General features: G+C 42.0%; 1 protein-coding gene across 5 annotated transcripts in view; it reads left to right on the top strand.

Annotated features, from left to right (window-relative positions):
• Nucleotides 1-22,696, top strand: part of scn8aa (sodium channel, voltage gated, type VIII, alpha subunit a) — a gene marked incomplete at both ends in the record, with an annotated part of 39,039 nt that extends 16,343 nt beyond the window's left edge. For 2 of the 5 annotated variants that reach the window (XM_083919626.1, XM_083919624.1), the window contains 18 exons: nucleotides 191-397; nucleotides 485-766; nucleotides 2,249-2,563; nucleotides 4,105-4,240; nucleotides 4,473-4,711; nucleotides 6,606-6,779; nucleotides 6,934-7,290; nucleotides 7,426-7,899; nucleotides 8,631-8,748; nucleotides 9,558-9,712; nucleotides 10,362-10,535; nucleotides 15,180-15,302; nucleotides 19,538-19,822; nucleotides 20,182-20,235; nucleotides 20,734-20,871; nucleotides 20,964-21,068; nucleotides 21,172-21,442; nucleotides 21,537-22,696. In XM_083919626.1, coding sequence (XP_083775752.1) covers nucleotides 191-397; nucleotides 485-766; nucleotides 2,249-2,563; nucleotides 4,105-4,240; nucleotides 4,473-4,711; nucleotides 6,606-6,779; nucleotides 6,934-7,290; nucleotides 7,426-7,899; nucleotides 8,631-8,748; nucleotides 9,558-9,712; nucleotides 10,362-10,535; nucleotides 15,180-15,302; nucleotides 19,538-19,822; nucleotides 20,182-20,235; nucleotides 20,734-20,871; nucleotides 20,964-21,068; nucleotides 21,172-21,442; nucleotides 21,537-22,696 — 4,767 coding nt within the window. The remainder of the gene's footprint in view (nucleotides 1-190; nucleotides 398-484; nucleotides 767-2,248; nucleotides 2,564-4,104; nucleotides 4,241-4,472; nucleotides 4,712-6,605; nucleotides 6,780-6,933; nucleotides 7,291-7,425; nucleotides 7,900-8,630; nucleotides 8,749-9,557; nucleotides 9,713-10,361; nucleotides 10,536-15,179; nucleotides 15,303-19,537; nucleotides 19,823-20,181; nucleotides 20,236-20,733; nucleotides 20,872-20,963; nucleotides 21,069-21,171; nucleotides 21,443-21,536) is intronic. The other 3 variants (XM_083919628.1, XM_083919627.1, XM_083919625.1) reach the window with 3 other exon arrangements.
• Between the last annotated feature and the right edge of the window lie 265 nt (nucleotides 22,697-22,961).

Genomic DNA, 22,961 nt, shown 5'->3' with positions numbered 1-22,961 from the left:
TCAAAGGCCTTTATGCTGAGTTGATTTTTGCACCCTGAAATGCCCAATCAATCAATTCTGCCCGTCCTCTTTTCTCCACCAACAATGTGGAACAGTTGATTTATTTCTGATCAGTCACTGTGATAGATTGGTTCAGGGGTTTAGGTTAAGTATCAGAAGTTGTGAGTGTCTCTGGTGTTCCTCCCAACAGACCCTGAGGGCTGCAGGGAAGACCTACATGATCTTCTTTGTGTTGGTGATCTTTGTCGGCTCGTTTTACTTGGTGAATCTGATCTTGGCTGTGGTGGCCATGGCCTACGAGGAGCAGAACCAGGCCACAATGGAAGAGGCCCTGCGGAAGGAGGAGGAATTCAAGGCCATGCTGGAGCAGCTCAAGAAACAGCAGGAAGACGCCCAGGTCAGCCCCTCTGCAGGATGGAGCACATGGTTACTTTTGAGTCATGTTGTATCATTGTTTTGACTTACTTCATGGAGTTTTTTGCAGACGGCTGCCATGGCAACCTCTGCAGGTACAGTGTCAGAGGACGCGGTAGAGGACGATGGAGGGGGGCATATGTCATGCAGTTCCTCTGAGATGTCAAAGCTCAGCTCCAAGAGCGCCAAAGAGCGGCGAAATCGAAAGAAGAAGTGGCGGCAGAAAGAGCAGGAGAAAGAGAAAGGCGACAGTGAGAAGTTTGTCAAGTCAGAGTCAGATGATGGCAGCAAGAGGAGCCGCTTCCGTTTCCCTGATAATCGCCTGGGTCGAAAGTCTTCCATTATGAACCAGGTGAGTTCAACCATGATAATATCTATGTGTGTTTAGACATTTCTCAGCATTCTTCTTTTTGTAATTTCTGGACTATGAGTTGACCCTGGGATAGCTCAGCTCCATTTTCATTGTTAACACAAGGTTTAACCTAATCCCAGAGCTAAACAATACACACTACCCTTCGACTAGTTCTGTGATGAAGAGGTGTGTGTGATTGGACAACAAAAATGTGACCAAATTCCATTGTTTACTTTAGCCTTGTTTCACACTGTTAACTTTTAGCTTAGTGGTTATTCGGATAACCCTGCAAACTCTAGGCTAACCCTGCCCTGGAGTAGGGCCGGGAAGTCCTAAGCTAAAGTCGGTGAGCCCACCTTGGAACGCGCCAGGATTATGCCAGTGTAAAAAACCTATTGAAGTTAACAAAAACATTTATTCCTACGGTTTAATGTGCAGATGATTTCACATTTCTGCCTCAGAATCTTGAACAGAATTTTATTTTGTTAGTGTAAACATTACAGGACGTTTTCTGTGCAAATACCAAGCAGCCAGTCTGGAAACCAACTCATGCTTCATTGGTTCTGGCAGATAGTCTGTCATAGCAGCTTGAGATTTTTTGGATCGATCACAATCTTGAAACATTCACGTTTATCTCATGTGGAGCAGGTTTAGGACGATGACTGACCAGTCTGCAGGTGTGTTCAGCGCAGTTTTTCCAGGGATACGAAACTCAGCTCAAACTGTCAAACTAGGCAGGGCTGATCAAATATGACTCAATATTATGTTACTGTATGACCTATTTTTTTAAATAATATTTCAGTTTGATAGTGCTGCTATTGTAGTGCAGTGTTGTACAGACTCACATATAGAGAAGCATATAGTGGCCAGGGATATAGAAACACATGTCCAACTCCTGAATTATTCACAGTGATTACATGAATGTTTCAAGGAGAGAAATCCTGCAGCTTTGCTAAGGCCTCACTAGGGCTCCGCTGGCTCTTATAATGTGTTTCACAGTGGAGGATTCCCCAAATATGATACGGCATATTGACCCTTTTGTAACAGAGGGTTGTTGTCGAAAAATGTGATTCCAGCTGAGCTTGCAGCTATAATAATATTCAGATCAATACTAGCAGCAGCCCAGATTGTCCTGACTCATGTTCCTCTCCATGTTGTTTCAGTTGCCTGTATCTGTGTGTGTATGTGTGTGTGTGTGTGTGTTTGTGTGACCTTGACAGTGTATGATATGGCTGACCTAATTATGTATTTCCCTCTTGTTTATTAAGTCACATGATTGCTCCAGCAGAATATGTTTCCTTGGGGAAAAGCGTCCTGGTTGCATTTCATTTGTCACACCCCAGAGGCTGCCTTTCATCGTGACCTCCAGAACTGATGACAAACAGCACAAATATGATGGTGCAATCAGTTGTAATTCAGAAATGGCCTGTGCTACACCAGTCAAACAAATGTCTCATCTCCTCATCTTTCTTCCACCTACAGTCCCTCCTCAGCATACCCGGCTCGCCCTTCCTGTCCCGCCACAACAGCAAGAGCAGCATCTTCAGTTTTAAGGGCCGTGGTAAGGACGTGGGTTCGGAGAACGAGTTTGCTGACGATGAACACAGCACGGTGGAAGAGTGCGATGAGCGCCGGGGCTCCCTGTTCAGCCCTTATCGGCGGAACAGCTACAGTGGCTTCCACGGGAAGAGGAACAGCACGGTGGATTGCAACGGCGTGGTGTCACTCATCGGCCCTGGGCCGGGTGGACGCCTTCTGCCTGAGGTGAAAATAGATAAGGCAGATACTGACGACAGTGTAAGGAAGTCAATGAGTAGACCTATCTAGGCATGGCCCCCCTCTCGTCCGATCCTTTTCTTTCTTGCTCTCTATCCTCTACTCTGTCATCTTTGCAAGTCCGTATGTATCTCTTGGCTAAGCGCTCGTGCCTCCCCTCCCCCAGCCCCTGCAGTGTATGCTGCCCTCCGACAGTAGGCAAAGGATGGAGAAATAAATACATTTTATAATGAATATACTATACCTAGTGAAACTGGGTCTATCAGTGACTTCCAGGCAATTTTTATTGTTGGATTTGAACGATGAATGTCAATGTTTTGAATTTTCATATCAAATTATTTATTCATTCATGCACCACACGCACAGTATCGAACAGACATGATTCTCTTTTGTTCTTCTGCATCCCCATTAGCCCATAAGATTTTGGCACTTTATATCAAAGCCTAATTAATATTTAATGCACAACTTTATGTGTGGGATCTCATAAAGTTCCTGTTTAACACACTTTAATGTCATTTTTGTCAACAAACACCATATAATGATGAGTTAACATGCTCAAGTGTGTTGATGTGTTCCTCCTCTAGGCTTCCAGGTCCTATGCTAGCCTGTGTGGGTAGATCTACAGTAGGAGGCGGAGGAAACAGAGGGGACCAGCACTATAGAGCCTCACACATTTTTATCTGCTTCCCTAATTCACTGTTAATATCCCAAAGCAGATACACAAGTAACATACACCATCCTATCAGGCATTAATCATATAGAATTTAAGAAAAAAGGAGGGCTGCTGTCCTTGTTTGTCTTTACCTTTCTCCTGTTTACCTGTTTTCCAAAATCTCCCTGGTCAACATTAGTGAATTAGTTGTGTCGCATTCTAGTTAGCATGGTAGATCTAAACTAAATTAGAACCAGCATGACATAGACAAGTTGAACAATGGCTATGGTGTCTGTAATTTCCTCTCCTTCTCTTTGACTTGGAGCATGCTCATGCATGACAACTGGATGGATCTGAATTATCTGTCTCCATATGATCTCTTTACAATGCTCTTGATTTGATGGTTGCAATATAAGTTGTATGGTTTCAAAATAGGAAGATACAGTAGCAACAATTTGCAAGTAACATTAAAAAGGCCATATTTGGGAGACATTTTGTAGAGTAACCTAATGATTATATTGCAATGGCAGCAAAGCCTCCATTATTGCATGACAGGACTGAAAATGCATTCATGCAGAAGCAGTTCTCCTTGCACAATATCGCACAATCCATTTATTATTTAATCGCGATGAGATAATTACATTCAAACACAATTAGGTCAAGTAGCCCTAGACCACTGCTCCCACTTTGGCTGAGACCTGCATGAATTTACAGCATACACACACACATCTTCCTTGAAACCAGCATTGATATAGAAAAGATTGAAATATGCCCCGACCCCAAAAATCTCATCAACTACTTTTTCCTGCCAATGCTGTTGTGCACTTCCCTCCGCCGGCCACCGGTGGTGATGTGGGATGGTGTTCATGTCCTCTCCATGGGTGCTTGATTCTTCCTCTCCCCCTGACAGCCGACTACTGAGGTTGAGGTGAAGAAGAAGCTGTCGGGCTCCCTGATGGTGTCTGTGGACCAGCTCAATACCTCCTTTGGGCGGAAAGAGCGGGCCAACAGTGTCATGAGCGTCATTACCAACACACTAGTGGAGGGTACTGCCACTTTAACCCAGCTATTTAACCTGCTCTCTCATTATTCTTTAACTAGGGCTGCTCTCATTGATAAGTTTGACATGAATTTCCTGCTTATCTGCTTTGCATATCCAACAGTACCAGATACATACAATGCATACAGTTTTATCTATCATTTTATACCATTGCATGCGGTATGCTCAAGCACTCAAGTATGTTTGGTTTTGATGTGTGATCCGCGCTATGTCTTCAGAACTGGAGGAGTCTCAGCGAAAGTGTCCACCATGCTGGTATAAGTTTTCTAACACATTCCTGATCTGGGAGTGCTCCCCATTGTGGATTCAAATCAAGGAGATTATGAACCTGATTGTCATGGACCCCTTCGTGGACTTAGCCATCACCATCTGTATCGTCCTCAACACCCTCTTCATGGCCATGGAGCACTACCCCATGACCCCAGACTTTGAACACATGCTGTCTGTAGGCAATCTGGTGAGTGGCATTCTTTTTGTTCTTTTATTTTTTTTCATCTCATTAACCGGTTAAGAATCTCCTCCGCTTTTTCTTTTCTGCTCACAGAGAGGTGTTATTTTTGGGACCGTAATTGGCAGCTCTGTCATTGCTGATTCAGAGTTGAAAGGAGAGAAAAAAAACATTCTCAACCCTCCCTGCTGTTTTCCTGTATCCATGCATGTCTCATTTCTTCACTATACACATGTTCCCTGTCTTCTCCTGCTATCTCTCTTTTTCTCCTCTGGTTGTGTGGGGCTGCTGTTTGCTTCAGTGGGACCAGCGTGCCTCTCTTCTGGTTGGCTGACTGGTGGGAGGCCTGCATTAATATTTCATGGAGCCTGATCGATGAGCTGCTCTAAAATGGTGCCTGAATCACTGCTCGGATAACTCAACCTGCCCATTTTCACTAATAACATTTTTAAGGCAACTGAGTTCATCTGAGCTCTGGCTCCATGATTGTTGTTTTACTTTTGAGTAACACATTAGTTAACATATGTTGTGTCCGCGTTCCAAAACGAGATGTGCCATTGATGATATATGCCTAGTTATTGCAATGATGAACCACTTACTGTATGTGTGTGTTTTTGTGTGTGTGTGTGTGTGTGTGTGTGTGTGTGTGTGTGTGTGTGTGTGTGTGTGCGTGCGTGCCTGCGTGCGTGCGTGTCTGTGTGTGCGTGCGTGCGTGCGTGCGTGCGTGCGTGCGTGTGCGTGTGTGTTTGTGTGTATATATTTGGAAACATAAATGTGGATAGTCATTCATTTCTGTTATCCATCATGGATAATCCTCTCCACCCTCTACAACTCACACTGGTCAGACAGCGGAACACCTTCTCCAAAAGGCTGCTTCAGCTTCACTGTCGTAGCAACAGATTCAGGAAATCTTTCCTGCCACAATCCATCACTTTATATAATAACTCTCTCACCTCTGCCTGACAGAGAACTCTGCTCTCTCTACTGTTTTTCTTGTTGTTGTTTGTTTTGTATATATTATCATTGTTATATTATATTTTGCATATTTTGTTGTATATATTATTATTGTTTATTGTTTTTAGCACACTGTGCACTGTATATATACACTATGTATATATTGGATTCTGTTTATGTTATGTACAAAGTTTTTATTTGCTGACCCACTACTGCTGTTACAAAATAATTTCCCAGTCTGGGATCATTAAAGTAATTCTATTCTATTCTATTCTATTTACAATTGAAACAACACAAAGATGTTATTTACCATTCGTGTTCCAGAGAAATTTAACAGAAAAGGCCAATGGGTGGCACAGGTGGAAATTTGAGGTGACCTTGATGCAAAATGAGTCATTGTCTCACACACACACACACACACACACACACACACACACACACACACACACACACACACACACACACACACACACACACACACACACACACACACACACACACACACACACACACACACACACACACACACACACACACACACACACACACACACACACACACACACACACACACACCTTATATGTGCTTCACATTCTGTGTAAATTCATTATGTGGGCTCTATGATTAAGGATAACCCTTGGCAGAAGTGCCATTTCACCTTTCCTGACTACAGAACAGCTGGAACACACACACACACACACACACACACACACAGAAACTAGATGTGTCGCCTCTCAAAATAATTGATTTTATCCTACTGGTAATTCATTAACAGTTGCCATATGGGTAATGTATAATGTGATGGATTTTTTTTCACATCTATAACGCACACAGATAATTGGTTTCAACAAATATCACAGGTTTCGCCAGCCATCATGCTTTCACATCTCCTGTGAAACACAGTGTTATGTCAAAGCCATTTGTTCAAATCTGTTCTTTTTCCTACCAGGTGTTCACAGGGATCTTTGCAGGGGAGATGCTTTTCAAGCTGGTGGCTATGGATCCGTACTACTACTTCCAGGAGGCATGGAACTGTTTTGACGGTTTCATTGTGACACTGAGTTTAGTGGAGCTGGCTCTGGCTGACGTTGAGGGCCTGTCTGTGCTGAGGTCATTCCGATTGGTAAATGCTCATTTTAGTTCCTCTTTAAATAGATACTTTGTTTACTTTTTTCACTGTGTGTGCTTGCAGGCTACATATCTGTATGTTTATATTGTTTTACTCCACTGGAGTAAAGCAGCAAATCATAAATCATATCCTTCCTACCCCATTTCAGCTGAGAGTGTTTAAGCTGGCCAAGTCATGGCCCACCCTCAACATGCTGATCAAGATTATCGGTAACTCGGTAGGAGCCTTGGGGAACTTGACTCTGGTGCTGGCCATCATCGTCTTCATCTTTGCTGTGGTGGGCATGCAGCTGTTTGGCAAGAGCTACAAAGACTGTGTGTGTAAAATCTCACTCGACTGTGAGTTGCCCCGCTGGCACATGAATGACTTCTTCCACTCTTTCCTGATCGTCTTCCGGGTGCTGTGTGGTGAATGGATTGAGACTATGTGGGACTGCATGGAAGTAGCAGGCCAGGGCATGTGCCTCATCGTCTTCATGATGGTCATGGTCATTGGTAATCTGGTGGTGAGTGTCGAGACTCAAGTTTTTCAGAGAAACAGCAGACTCTCCAACCCATCTATTAAATAATTATAATGTGGTCAGAGATGGAAAGATTAGCACTTGACATCCTGTGTCTGATTTATCATTTTGTGTCCAAAGGTGTTGAACCTGTTTCTTGCCTTGCTGCTGAGCTCTTTCAGCGCTGACAACTTGGCTGCAACAGACGATGACGGTGAGCCCAACAACCTGCAGATTTCCGTCAGGCGTATCAAGATCGGCATTGCATGGATAAAAGTGAAGACGCGAATACTGATGGCCAGTCTGCTGAAGAAACCACAGATGGAGGACGAGCAGAAGCCTTTGGATGACATGTATGACAAGAAGTTGAACTGCATTGCTAACCACACGGGGGTGGACATCAACCGTGACCTGGATTATGCCAAGAATGGTAATGGCACCACCAGCGGTATTGGCAGCAGCGTGGGCAAGTATATGATCGACGAAGACCACATGTCGTTCATCCACAACCCGAATCTGACCGTCTGCGTGCCCATAGCTGTGGGAGAGTCTGACTTTGAGAACCTCAACACGGAGGACTTCAGCAGCGAGTCGGAAAATGAGAACAGCAAAGAGGTCAGTGAGATGAGTGCATATATGATCCACTGCCATCACACAAGTTTTCAGGCAGGCAGTGACATAATAAATGGAATCTGCAGCATACATGACAACATCACTATGATTTCTAAGCACTTACTAAATCATTAATTGTACTTTTAGAATAACTACATTTAATATTATGACGCTCCTGGTGTTGTTTTTGTTGTAATCTTCAAATACTCTACACTGTGCAATTTCCTCACTCAGGACAGTAAAGCCACGGGTGTGGCTGGCTACTCTGCACTGATCAGACACTAATACAATTCCATTACTCAATAGACACATCTAGAGTGGTTAGAGCAGGCATGTAATGTGGGTGAAATTAATATCTGCTGATGTATGTCTTTTGACCAAATGCTTTTAGAAGACTTTCAGAGCAGATGATCTGCCATTTGATATTCCATTTTAGTGTTCACATGGATGATATGTGGAGTTAAAACCCTCAGAGATCAAATAAATAACACAATTTGGAAATAACATGAAATATACATTTCCTTAAAGGTCCATACTGGTCTTCATGAGTTAAGCTTTCTCCATTATTTGCAGTTCCTTAACCGTGCAGTAATTACGGAAATGTTTCTGAATTGCTGAAGCTTTGTTCCTGTGTTTCCATGTGTGTCTGAATCTATGTGGCGTGTGTGTATGTATGTGTGTGTTTGTGTGTGTGTGTGTGTGTATGTGTGTGTGTGTGTGTGTCTCATATACAGCTGGATGATACCAGTTCTTCGGAGGGCAGCACCATCGACATCAAGCCAGATGTGGTGGAGGAGGTGGTGGTCGAGCCCGTGGAGGAATACTTGGAACCAGAGGCTTGTTGGACAGATGGTGAGACCACTGCTCCCAAAGCACCCATTACCTCCACTCAATAGCACAGAGACTCCCTTGGGCTCTTTGGAAATGATAGGGCAGTGATAGGGGTGAAGGAGAGTTTCATTATGAAGGATCACTCACCCGTGGAGACTCTATTTATCTGTCTGTCTGCCTGTCTATGATTCTCACACTAATACACAAATACATACAGATAATTATTTGCTAATAAAGCCTTTTTTTAAATTAAGTAATAAAAATCATGATTATATATATATATGATCATATCACTTAACACACAAGGGAGGGTTGTTTTCCTTCTTTCCTAATGTCAGACAAATTTAGATTTTTGTGTATCTGTACAGTACTGTATGCACGGGGAAAATAATTAAGCTTTGTTCAACAGAAAAGAAAAAATAATAATTTAACAATTTGGGACCAATGCATGTAAGACAATAAAAAGGATGAAAATGTAAGCAAATAGTTTTAAAAGCTGTAACAGTAATAATAGTAAAACACAGTGGAATAAAGACTAGATTAAAGAACGACAGATTAAAAAGACAAAAGAACAAAATGGAAATCATGAAAATATAATAAAACAGCTTTTAAAGCTATAACAACAACAACAATTGTAAAACACAATGGAATAAAAACCAGGAAACATGCCAAAAAAGACTATAAATGATGACAATAAAATACAATAAAATGAAAATGTTGAAATGTCAAACTGCATGCAGAGGTGCACCAATTTAAAGACTAAAATTTAAACATTCATTCATCAGGATTGTAACTCATCTAACTATATCAAATCGGCCTTGTGTGCTCAGGTTGTGTGGCCAAGTATAAGTGCTGTGAAGTTGACATAACGACGGGCTGGTGGAAGAAATGGTGGTTCCTGAGGAAAACCTGCTATCTGATTGTGGAGCACAACTGGTTTGAGACCCTCATCATCTTCATGATCCTCCTCAGTAGCGGTGCCCTGGTAAGGAGAAAAATTAAAACACAAAGCAACATAGCATTACATAATAACATAACATTTTGAAACGCAAAAATTACATTAATCTCAGAAGGAAACTGACGAGAGAAAGATTGAATGAAGGTTACTCATTAACAATAGAAGTACTTCACAAGGACCAAGTGTGTGTGCAGTATAGCAAAACTAGTGGTGCAGTCAGTCTCAGAGCTGCTGGGTTGGGGGAGGGGCCAGGAGTGCCTGTGATTAATGGACTGTGCCGTTTATCAAACATCTATTTCTGGGGTTGGAGTGGGGCGTTGTTCTCAAGCACGTCAGATGCGACTAAAATAAGAGCAAAAACTGCTGCAAGTCTACATTAGCTGTGGAGTCAATATTTTAATATATTGAGTGAAATTTTTAAATATTGAATGCAGAACAGCTTTTTTTAAATCTTGTAAATCACTTGAGTTGGGAAGGTCTAATGGTTGTTGCCAGACACGTCTGGATAGATGTGGGTCTGGATTTCCAAGCTAGTAAATCACTGTTAGTGACTAGCAATGAGCGGGCTGTAGTGCTGTATACAATTTCATTAGTGGAATCATAAATCATGAGGTGTAATATTTCCCTCTTTATCCTGTCTGACTGACCTGTCTGTATGTTTCCTGTTTCACCACAGGCCTTTGAGGATGTGTACATCGAGCAGAGGAAGACCGTTCGGATCATTTTGGAGTACGCCGACAGGGTTTTCACCTACATCTTCATCCTGGAGATGTTACTGAAATGGGTCGCCTACGGTTTTGTCAAGTATTTCACCAATGCCTGGTGTTGGCTGGACTTCTTCATTGTGGATGTAAGTCCAGCTCTTGTTTCCTCTATCGTCTGAGAAGAGCTAGAGAACTAGACTAGAGAAGAAGAGCAGTTAACCACACCCTGGTCCAACAGCAACATACTGGTACAAAGATCATAGAAGAACATAGTTTGTTAAGGGGGCAGGGCTTAGGCTTATTTCTACTGTAATAATCAGTTTTTTACTTTATTAGATGTTAAGAACAATGTCATATGCACTACATATACTATATAGATACAGGATTGATATTTTTTATAATTTAAGTGTTGTCTGTTGGGTGTGGTTAGGTTTGAAAGGTCAGGTTATTAATTGAATATCTGCTTCATGGCATGCATTAGGTGAGAGGGCATGTTGTTCACAATAAGAAGCGTCTTTCTTTTGTTTACATATATGCTGTATGGACAGTGTTTTACAAGACTGTACTGCAGTCTGTCTTTAGTGCACCCATGCCGGAGTCACCTTTTACAACTCCATCAAGCAACATTCCCTGCTTTGTTCTTGGTTTATCACTCTGAGATGCTTGAATATGTACAACAATTATCTGCTTGTGAATGAAAACACTTTCTCAGGTATCAACAAACTACTTGGTGCAGATAGCAGTGTTACTGGTTTTAGGCGAGGCAAGCAAAACACACAGATATGTAAGCATTGATGCTAACACAAATTGGAATCAGCCAATCAATAACTTTTGGTTACAACCATATTCAAGTCATGCTCAGAGCAATGAGACGTGTCAAAGATGTGTTTCTGTGTAAAGCTGTCTTTGCTTGTAAGATGTTTGATACTGTATGTGCCTTTGTCCTCTCTCTCTCTCTGTATTTCTCTGCTCCTTGTGTCAGTCAAGATTGAAAGACCGGAACAGGGAAAATTCTTCCATCTATTCTTTGCCACGTATATTACTATGTTTTCATCTTATTTCTTCTGTTTTTAAGAAGACATAACCTGAGTCTGTGAGGGGAAAATGAGGGGACCATTTTCATGGCTACAAGCTTAAAGCATTTGAATTTAACATAAATGCTGAGTCAAGCAGTTGTCTGCACTGAGTGGCAGAATTGGATAGAATAAGAATTTCCCTGATTTCTGACTTTCTCCTTGAAGTAACCACCTCTCCGCAGTGTCCAACACCTCAGCCAATACCCGTGAATGGATTGCTATCAATGGCAAGAGGTTGCCATGTTGATTCATTATAAGCTCCTATATCCCAGACAACCAACATCAGCAAACATACATCTATGACATACTGTACCATAGATGACATACATGTATTTATATATTTTTAGAATGGCGTATTAAAGCCATTGTAGAAGAAAAAATAAAGATTTTTGAGATTAAAGTTCTAAATGTATGAGATAAAAAACTTTGAAAGGTTGATCCAACCTTGCAAAGTAAAGCGATGCATTTTCTTGTTATGGATTTTTAATTTCTTAATCTCAGAGATTATCCAAGTTTTTTTTATTATAAATTTGTGTCTTTTAGCGTAAAAGTACCACTTTGATCACGGTTATTTCTGGGATTATTACCCCCTTAACCTGGCTCCATTTTGAACCTACAATGGCCCAGATACTATGTTGTATATTTTAGCGTTTGTATGTCTTAAAATTACACATAACAATATTACAACTTCCTAAAGATTCTGTATACAGCTATTTTAAACCAGAGGTTGACACATACAGCACACAGAGCTTGTACCCTACCTGTAGGTGTGTTGTCAAGTCCAACACTTGGGACAGTGCAGGGGCACCACGTTTCCCAAGTTGTGAACATGTCACAGAGAGTGATCCCTCCTCCCCCGCTTTCCCAATCCTCCTTTCTTGAAAATGTAACCTCAGGAATGTGGTGATATTGTGCTGAGATGTAATGATGGTGGGTGACAGGCGGCCGGCGGTAAGTTTGGTCTTCACTAGCGCTCCCCCTCCGAAAAAAGAGAGTTGTGCTTGATGAGTCTGGGTTGTGTTGTGGCCTGAATGTGCCTCTGCCGTCCTGTGTTGTGGGGTGAAACCATTGCCATGGACTCAGCAAGGGGGGGCACCATCATTAGACCGGCCTGTACTTTTCTCTGACTGTGGATGTGCCTGACTCTTTGTGTGAGTGTGTTCCTCCTCATTTCCCTTATGTTACTATCTTTCTGTTACCCATTGTTTAGTGTTTTCCTTATTTTCATTATAAGAATGTTTTTGTAAATATTGTCATGTATTGGCTTAAAGGGGCACAGGGTAAGAAATGTAAAGTTAGAACGTTAATGTGTTTTGTTAAATCAGTTAAGAAATAAACTTTGCAGCATGGTTACTGGAGAACACAACCATGTATATGCAAAGTAGAGTAGGACATTTATTATTGTAGTTATTATATTGCCTGCTTAAAGTGACAAAATAGCTAGGGAAGATAACTTTTGTTTAATAGTGATACTGAGGTGTGGGAATGTGAGGATAATAGGTTTCATACTCCATTCATCCGTTATTTTTCACTCAGATTATTATCATTGTTTTGTTGTGTTTTTCCCTTTGTTTTTAGTTTGGTTTATTTCTGTTTGGTTTGTGCTGTCGTCATCATGGGATCACAGCCCCAGATGTCACTGGCCTTGCCTTGCAGAGCTCTGTGAGAAGGACGTTGAGGCTCTGAGGTCACTACCACACAGCTGGCCTAGCGGGGGGCCAGAGGCCAGTCACCCCAAAGGGGGGCTCTCCAAGGGGTCAGGCTGAAGGTGACAATTACCCCAAACACTGTAGTGTAGATCAAGGCAAAATCTTTATTTTACTGTCTCCCCACCTGAACAGCTGATCACTTATTCAAGAGGCAAGGATGATTGATTTGATGTTAACAGGGCTAAAGAGTAATAAATAAATAAATATCAACACAATCTAAATAAAGGTTCAGTCCAGGACACCCTGGACCCGATGTTTGACTATGGTCCAACATATGTAAAGTAAAAAGTCTGAATCCATGCTGCACCCTTTTTCTGCTGTTCTTTCCATCGTTTTGATGCATTCCGCCCTTAAAAGTTAGACTCTTGTAATCCACGTTGAGAATGACGGCAGTAAAAATGAAGATTTTGCCTGTTACAAACCTCCCTCCGTGACTTTGGTAAGCTTTGGATGTTGTGTACTTCTTGCGGTGAGTTTGACCGGTTGGTGTCGATGGCTGGTTTGAGGTGCTTTCACATGTGTTCACTGTTGATATATTTCCTTATTTGTAAGGAACTGGTACTCCCCCTGTTTCAGTCCCTCCAGCATGAAGACCAGGATTGCAGTTAGAAAAAAAAAAGACTTCCTGAGTATACAGTTTGTGTGCTCTTGTACTAATGCTTGGACAAAAGCATTTCTCTCCATTTGACCTAATTCTTAAACAGCTGCCCACTCCTGCATTTTCCTTCTGGAATAATCTACATTCAGCCAAAGAATCCTTCATTACAAAATGTCTCTGTGCAGCAGACAAACCTGTAATGGCTGTCTTAGCACACTTGAGGTGACTTCATCAAGGCTAAGGCATTTCTGCACTTCTCACCAGCCCTTAAAGAACATTAGTGCCGCTTATTCCCCGCAATCGCCATTGTTAATTTTCCTTTTTTAACGATCAGCTAAATAACCCAGAGCTATAGGGGATTCACAAAATACCAAACATAACTCCTAAATTTAAATTAATTCATTATAGTGATAACAGCTCTGTACATTTACTATTGCTGTGAATGGTTTTACTTACATAATTAAAGGATGTAATAGTGAGTGATACCACACTATGAAGCATTCTTTAGCAATGCCTCGGTGGCTGCTGCCGGACGTGAGAGGGGCTGCACTAGTTTCTTTGAGGTTGTGTGCCGTTACTGTTAACTGTGTGTAACTCGACTGTGTATTTTGTCCTTTCAGTGCCATCCAGTGCTAATAACTATATCCCGTCTGCCCTTAACCTCCATCCCTGTTTCTTGTGCGTTGTTCATGTGACTGTGGCTCTCCTATTTGACTCTAAATACTGTGTGACACATTTTTTAATTTGATGTCTGAGAAAGAAAATGGCAAAATGACACACTTGTACATGTTTACTTGTATTCTTTCTCTTAGGTTCCATTAGTTTGTCTGTCTTAAATTATATGGGATTTTATGCCTCAGCCCAAGAGCGACATGGAGAGACAATGTAAGAGGGGCAAGGGTAAGGCTCTCAAGTCTGTTGGGTTTTTATCAGCTTCTACAGGGTAATCTCTCTCCTTCCTTCCCTCCCTCCCCAACCCCTCTTCCTCTGCTCTCCAGTCCCGTCGCTTGTATCTTTACTAAATCATGTAGCACTCTTTTCTGTCTAATTTACCCTCTATTTGAGTCTTATGTCTCTATCTCCTCTCTTTCTCTCTCAACCACAAATTTCTTTGCAGGTACAAAGGACTTTTCACATCTCGTCAACTGCCCCAAAATAACAGACAAACAATCCCTATGGCGCACTGCTACTAAAAATACTACGCACATAAGACCTATACTAAACATTGACCTTCTCTCTCAGTGTATATACATGTATAAATGCAATATTATACATGCATATACATGCATAGATTTATGTGTGTATGTCAAGCAACTCTCCGCCTATGCCAGGGTCGTCTCTCTTCCTTAGTGAATATTCTCACTTCTAACAGTTTGGAACCTCTTTTGCTTCTCTGTTTTTGTGTAGGTGTCTATAGTCAGCCTTGTAGCTAATGCGCTGGGCTACTCCGATCTAGGGCCCATTAAATCACTCAGGACACTAAGGGCCTTGAGACCCCTCAGAGCCTTGTCACGTTTTGAAGGGATGAGGGTAAGATCCAAAGCTAAGCAGCTGATCCTTCCGCATGCCCATTCAACAGTTTAAAGCATGCTAGAACTGATCTTAAAAAAACAAACTAAGAGGACAAAAAAACCTCCCAAAAATATTGGGGGATTGTTTTTAAAAACCAGGAAATTAAAGCCAAGAAGTCACCTTTCCATGCGCAATCCTGTACCATGCCTTTGTTAGAGCGAAAGAACAAGTCATGATGCAGCTGGGAGACTGAGTAAAGTAACAGTAAAGTTGTATTGCCAGCAGAACAACGTGCATTTCAATTGAACACAAAAAAACATACAAATTGATTTGTTTCATAGTAAAGAATTACCCAAAGAGCAACAAAAATATGTTTTTCACAAAGCTGCCTCATCACATAAGTGACAACCTAGAAATTCTGATTACTTCATCTTACTTTGTTTCTTCTTGATTGGCCAAAGTGAATGTGAAGTTGGTCAAAGCTAACCAAACTTACATACCATTTCATAGAGCATTCAAATCAACAATTAGCTTTTCATTTGGCCTGACTCTCAACCACTGCTTTTAATTGAGAGCCCCCCCGTGCCCCCATAACCCCTCTACCTTCCCTCCCTCCCCTCCCCAGCTCACACCATCTCTCAGTGCATCGAGAACAACCAGCAGGACCCCAAAACCTCTGCCCAACCAGTCACACCCAAACTCTGCATGCAAGGCGGCTGCCAAACAACCAGTATGTCCCATATGTGATAGAAGTGATTTACAAGGCAGAAATCACTTGGGGCCTCTGGTTGCTTCAGCCGTCTCTTCCAATCTGATTGGCTGTCTCTGTGACTGGTGGTAGCAATAGGTTGCACCTGGTTGTTGTCATCTGTAGTCCCCCACCCCCCCATCTCTGTCTCTTTCATTTACTCAAACTCTTGAGCTCCTTCTCTTTTACTACTCACTACTATAAGATTCTTCTCTCCACTTCAGTCCCTCCCCACCTCAATGTGCAGCACCCATCCCACCCTTTCCCTTCTTACCCTTCCACCTTATCCCTCCACTACTCGCTCCACCTTGACCCGGTTCAGCTGGGTCGGACCACTGGAGGGTCACCACACTCTCCTGCTTGTCCAGGATCTTTCTGCATCAGGGACTGAGACAGAAAACCACACACTCACAGTGTTGTGGCTTTGGGAGGATAATATTTGTTAAGCTTCTGCCAGTGTCAGCGCTTACGGTCAGACAGTTCTGCTAACAGTCCATTCGGGTGGCAGGTTATTACTGTAACTTTTTGTAAACATTTTCTATATTAGATAGTTAAAACATTTGTATTGCCTTCCTCGGGAATGCAGGCAGAAGTTTAGCAAATATTTTAGGCTGCCATTTCACACAAGGCATTACTGCTGTCATGTCATGGCACCACATATTGTAGCACATACAGCAGGCCCTGGCTTCCTGTTGCCTTCCACTCCCACAGGAAGTGAAACTGGGAGGCAACAATGGGCCCAGTTAAACTCTTTGAGTTCTTTGTTAAACTGACTTTTAGTTCTGGGTCTGGGTGGGTGGTGGCCTATAGGTCGACTAGTACTACAGCGTTCGGACAACACTCTCAACCCTAGACAGACAATGTGTCGCCCCTCTTTAGTATGTCCCAAAAATGACAGCCCAGCAGGAGAAGAAGGCCTGTGCAATTATGTAGGGGGTGGATTGATTTTAAATTTATTGTGAAGTCTCATTCATACTAGATATCCAGTGACTAAAATGTGATGCCATTGCACATGAGCAGACATCAATGCTTTTAGGCCCTGGATAGGCTATGTGGATGCTGTCATGAATGTTTCACTAAAATTGTATAGCTGTAATTGTCAATTATGGGATAGGAAATAGACCTATTCATTATTATGTCATTTTTGGGGTTGGAAATCAGGGCACATTTGTTTTTGATTGTGATAATGCCAATACCAGTGCCCCTATGAATGACCCCATTCACTGGGTGTATGTAGTAAGAGAGGTGACGGTGGCCCAGCCACGCAAAGGGAAACAGAGGAATTTGATCCTGCTGTATACATTTTTATTATTATAATGTATACGTTCATCAATTGAGTTACCATTTTGTTTGAACTGAAAATGGAAAATTTAAGGTCAAAGCAATGAATAAATGAATAGCGATGTACATGAATGGAGAGATGACTCCGTATGAAAGAGATTCTGGAGAGTTAGAATGATGAGAACTTTTATATCCCCGCTGGTTGAGTATTACGGCATGATGCATCACGAGGCCATCGCAACTCAACAGCGCCGAGCGAGCAACGCAGCTTCAACTGGACACATTGCACTGCTTAACATGCAATGAAAATGGGCTGTTCTGACTACGTACTTTGCTCTCTCTTTCTCTTAAAGCTGCTTTTTCATCTCGGTCTTACTTTTTTGAGCAATGCATTGTACAGGAATGACAACATCTCTAGCCATCTTTAACCCACTTTCAGTAAATCCCCCTTCTCTTGACGAACCTGGTGACGTTAAAGTAACACCAAAGATTTTGAAATGATAATGATTTTGGTAGTTTTATCTAAAGGAATTTGTCATCGTGGGGCTTTTGATGAAACCTCTGAACCCCAATCACTTGAACGGCCCGTCTTCACTATGAACAGGCCAACGCATAATATATAAGCCTTCAGCCATATTTTGCTGTAGATATATGTCACCCACACAAACCATGTAAACATCTGAATGGCTCGTTAGACACACAAGCAAGCAAAGCTTCAACCGTTATTTCTTTAGTCGCTATCTCTCTATCCACACATTTCTCTATTTATTTATTAATTGATTTGAGAGGTACTTAAGATTGCACAATGCCATGTAACACGCATGTACTATAACTGCCGATGCACATTATGCATTTTTGAAAGCCATTTTCCCTCTTTCTGAGAATGCTATCCACGCAGCATGGCCTCATTTCTTTTTTTTAAACACTGAATTTTCGAAAGTGGATCAGTTGTATCTCAGATCGAGCATCAGAGAGTCATTCTCTCAGCGAGTGCAATGGCAACACTGTGAGGGGTAGGGTTTTTTAGGCCTTCAATTGTATCATCAAGACATCTTCCTAAAGCTGTTTCCTAAATTTTTTTTACCAGTGTGCCCTCTGTACAGCACAAATGTAAGATTCAATGTTCAACATGAGTCAGCCTGTGAAGGTTGTGCACACGCTGAGAGAATCCCGCTCTCGAGCTCCTCCCCGTCTGTCTGTAATGAGGAGGGAATATGGCTCCATAAAACGAGTCTGCCAAAGACATGCATGCTCAGCTGTCTGCCTGAGAGCTGCTGGTCGGCCTTCCTAACACTGGTAGTGAGCGGTTCACTATGTGCTGAGCTTATTATTGGCTATTATTAATTTACGGGAGATCAGATTGGGTTGGTGGTGGGAATTATTATACTTAAATTGATTTTTCTTTTACTGCTATAGTGTTATATTGTTTGACTTAGTTACGGGAGAGGGTCAGTAAGATTAAGAATATTGACTGTCTAAGGTTGGGGTGGTAATAGTGGACACTTCATAGTGGTATGGCAAACACTGATTTTTTTTTTTACTGACATTTGAGCTTTATACAGTAAATTAAAAAAAACAACCCTTGGGGTGTGGTGTGTGTGAGTTTAATGTATGTGTGTGTGTGTGTAACCTTATGAAAAACAATATTCGGATCAAATATGTTGTGTAAAGTGTACAATTGTTAATAATACAACATGCAATTCTACAATGTTGAATAAAATATAAAATAGTTGTGGCTGTCACAAATGTCAAAAATGTTTATAAATTGTACATTTTACATCATAAACGTGATTCTTAGAGATTATTTGTAATGTCTGTATTTGCCTTGGTAACCAAGTGTTAGTTTGTGTGTGTGTATGTGGGCGCGCTTGAGTATCCGTTAAGAACTTCTAGCCGCATGCTTCGACAGATCAAAGAGCATCTCAGAGTCACATCAGTGCTGCTTTAATTAGAGAGGGCCTGATACAGCGATCCCTCCCATTACTTCTCCACACTTCAATATGTGCATCACAGTGGTGTGCAGTGCCTATGTTCAGCTACATTAAATCTTAGTAGGATTGAACTGCTGCTTTTAACGTCACCTGTACCAAAGGGTTGAACAGCTTTTTTTTAAGTACTCAGTGTAACGCCATAACAGTATGTAGTGTCTTGTTGGAGGGGTTGAAAGAGCTGCGTTTGTTTCCTGGTTCTCATGTCATATCCTGTCTTCCCTGGTCTGGTCTAGGTGGTAGTCAACGCCTTGGTGGGTGCCATCCCTTCCATTATGAATGTGTTGCTGGTTTGCCTCATCTTTTGGCTGATTTTCAGTATCATGGGGGTCAACTTGTTTGCGGGCAAGTACTACTACTGTTTCAATCAGACATCAGAGGAATACTTTCCCGTCGACGTGGTCAACAACAAAACCCAGTGCGAGGCCCTCATGCATCAAAACTTTACTGAGGTCAGGTGGAAGAACGTGAAGATCAACTTTGACAATGTGGGCGCCGGCTACCTAGCCCTGTTGCAAGTGGTGAGAGTGTCGCTCCTCCTCCCTTTCTGACTCCATTTCTTATTTCACGCTAACATGGTTTCTTTTTTTCATTTTCCTATAAGCACTTTTCTGTTTTTTCCTTTTCTTTTTGTGCTTCACCTGAAGGTTTGTTGTCGCTTCAAACGCCATTTGCTTTCACAGTACTCCGAGGCTGTCTGTTGTTCTTGTTCGTTGTGCATATCCGGTGTTTCTCTGTGAACTTTCCTTCGTCTGCTTGTTTCTTTCCATGCACAAGCTGTACTACAGGACATGCATCAGTTTTGGTTTGAATTTCTTGGATTTCAATTTACACTGTTTGTTTTCTACAAATGTATTTAGTTATGTCTCTCTTTTGAAAGGCTACATTCAAAGGTTGGATGGACATTATGTACGCGGCTGTGGATTCTAGAGAGGTATATTTTTTGTTTCTTCAATAAATACTATAATGCCTATTTCTCACATGGTATGCCAGACTATTAACATGCAGGTCTTAAAGGAAAAGTTTGACAAATGTGCTTATTCACTTTAAATACTAATATGAAAAGGGGATGCAGCTACCACCAGCAGCTAACTAACTTAACTTAGCATAAAGACTAGGCTAGCCTGGACTAACTTTAGAGTTTATTTCTTGAGCAGGTACTTTGATTTTTGTACAGATTAAACAAATTAATTTGTGCAGGTAAGAGGTGGCTAGAAGGATTTTGGACAGAGACAGCCTAGCTGTTTCCAGTCTTTGTGCTAAGTTATCTGGCTGCTGCCGGTAGCTTCATATTTACCATACGGAAAATGGTATTGAGCTTTTTGTTCCAACTCATTAAAGTAAATAATTGTATATCCTGAAATGTCAAATCATTCCTTAAATTGTGTTAATATAACATAACACTACCTTCAACATTTTGCCTCCTCCCAAGGTGGAAGACCAGCCCGACTATGAAGTCAACATCTACATGTACATCTACTTTGTCGTTTTCATCATATTTGGCTCCTTCTTCACCCTCAATCTCTTCATTGGTGTGATCATTGACAACTTCAACCAGCAGAAGAAAAAGATAAGACCTTTTCTGTCCCCTTAAACCCTATTTTGCTTTTGGAGTTTTGTGTCAAAACGTGATTATAACATAACCTTTCTTTATCTCTTTACTTTGGTGGTCAGGATATATTCATGACAGAGGAACAGAAAAAGTACTACAATGCCATGAAAAAACTGGGGTCCAAAAAGCCACAAAAACCCATTCCTCGACCACAGGTACGTTTTTTTCTTGGGGTTACGCCTTTTGTGTAAAGATTATTTCAAATGAAAAAATAAGACCTGAATGTCATCCCTCTTTGTTTCCTCTGTTTCCTCATAGAACAAGATCCAGGGCATGGTGTTTGACTTTGTGACGCAGCAAGTCTTTGACATCTCCATCATGATTCTCATCTGCCTCAACATGGTTACCATGATGGTGGAAACAGACGATCAGTCAAATGAAACGGAGAATGTCCTCTACTGGGTCAACTTCATCTTTATTGTAGTCTTCACCACAGAGTTCTTGTTAAAGCTTTTTGCCCTTCGCCACTATTACTTCACCAATGGCTGGAATATCTTTGATGTGGTGGTGGTCATCCTGTCTATTGTTGGTAAGTGAGGGAGGTGGAAGACACGACACAAAGAGAAAGTAGCTTGAGAAGTCTGTTCTATTCCAATTGTAATCTCTTCCTTTCTTCTTTCCAGGTATGTTCCTGGCTGATCTCATTGAAAAGTACTTTGTGTCACCGACCCTGTTCAGGGTGATCAGGTTGGCCCGTATTGGTCGTATCCTCCGTCTGATCAAAGGAGCTAAGGGCATCCGGACTTTACTCTTTGCTCTGATGATGTCACTACCGGCCCTGTTCAACATTGGCCTACTGCTCTTCCTGGTCATGTTCATCTTCTCCATCTTCGGCATGTCTAACTTTGGCTACGTAAAACACGGAGCAGGAATTGATGACTTGTACAACTTTGAGACTTTTGGCAACAGCATGATCATTCTGTTCATGATCACCACATCAGCTGGTTGGGACGGCTTGCTCCTGCCCATCCTCAACTACCCGCCAGACTGCGACCCCACTTTTGAGAACCCTGGTACATCTGTGAAGGGCGACTGTGGTAACCCCTCGGTGGGAATCTTCTTTTTTGTCATGTATATCATCATTTCTTTCCTGATTGTAGTCAACATGTACATTGCCATCATCCTGGAGAACTTCAGCGTTGCCACAGAGGAAAGTGCTGATCCACTCAGTGAGGACGATTTTGAGACCTTCTATGAGATCTGGGAGAAGTTTGACCCCACTGCCTCTCAGTTTATCACTTTTGCCAAGCTGTCTGACTTTGCCGACACACTGGAGCACCCACTTCGGGTGCCAAAGCCCAACACTATAGAACTAATCGCCATGGACATGCCCATGGTAAGCGGCGATCGCATTCACTGCCTGGACATCCTGTTTGCCTTCACAAAGCGAGTTCTGGGTGACAGTGGTGAGTTGGACATGTTGAGGCAACAGATGGAGGAGCGTTTTGTTGCAGCCAACCCATCCAAGGTGTCATACGAACCCATCACCACCACTCTTCGCCGCAAACAGGAGGATGTGTCTGCCAGAACTATCCAGAATGCATACCGCACCCACCTCATTCGACGCGGCATCATCTTCAAACGTCGTACTTTTACTAACAATAAGCTCGAGAACGGCAGCACCAACCAAGAGAAGAAGGAGAGCACACCATCCACAGCCTCTCTCCCCTCCTATGACAGTGTGACCAAACCTGACAAGGAGAAGCAGGACGAAAACAAGGAGGAGTGGGCCAGGAAAGAGAAGGACAAAAACCAAAAAGATGAGTGGGAATCCAAGTGTTAGGGTTTAGTGACTCTTTAAATCCAATAAAACACAGCGAGATGAGACTCTGAGCCCGAACCCAACAAATGTAGAAACAGTGATCATTTGCAAGTAAGAAAAAGAAAACATAGAAAAAAATGTTTACAGACTCAATACTACTGAGGCAATGTGGTTTCTTATGTCGTCAAAGACAGCTGAACCAAACACAATCAGTTTACCACGGAACTTTGCTGCATAATGACCAAGTTCATAGAAACGAGGAACAAATACAAAAGGACTCACAGTG

Source organism: Echiichthys vipera, assembly GCF_963691815.1.
Source record: "Echiichthys vipera genome assembly, chromosome: 9".
Classification (NCBI taxonomy): domain Eukaryota; kingdom Metazoa; phylum Chordata; class Actinopteri; order Perciformes; family Trachinidae; genus Echiichthys; species Echiichthys vipera.
The sequence above is the reverse complement of the archived record's forward strand: the minus strand, read 5'-3'. Positions and strand labels throughout refer to the sequence as shown.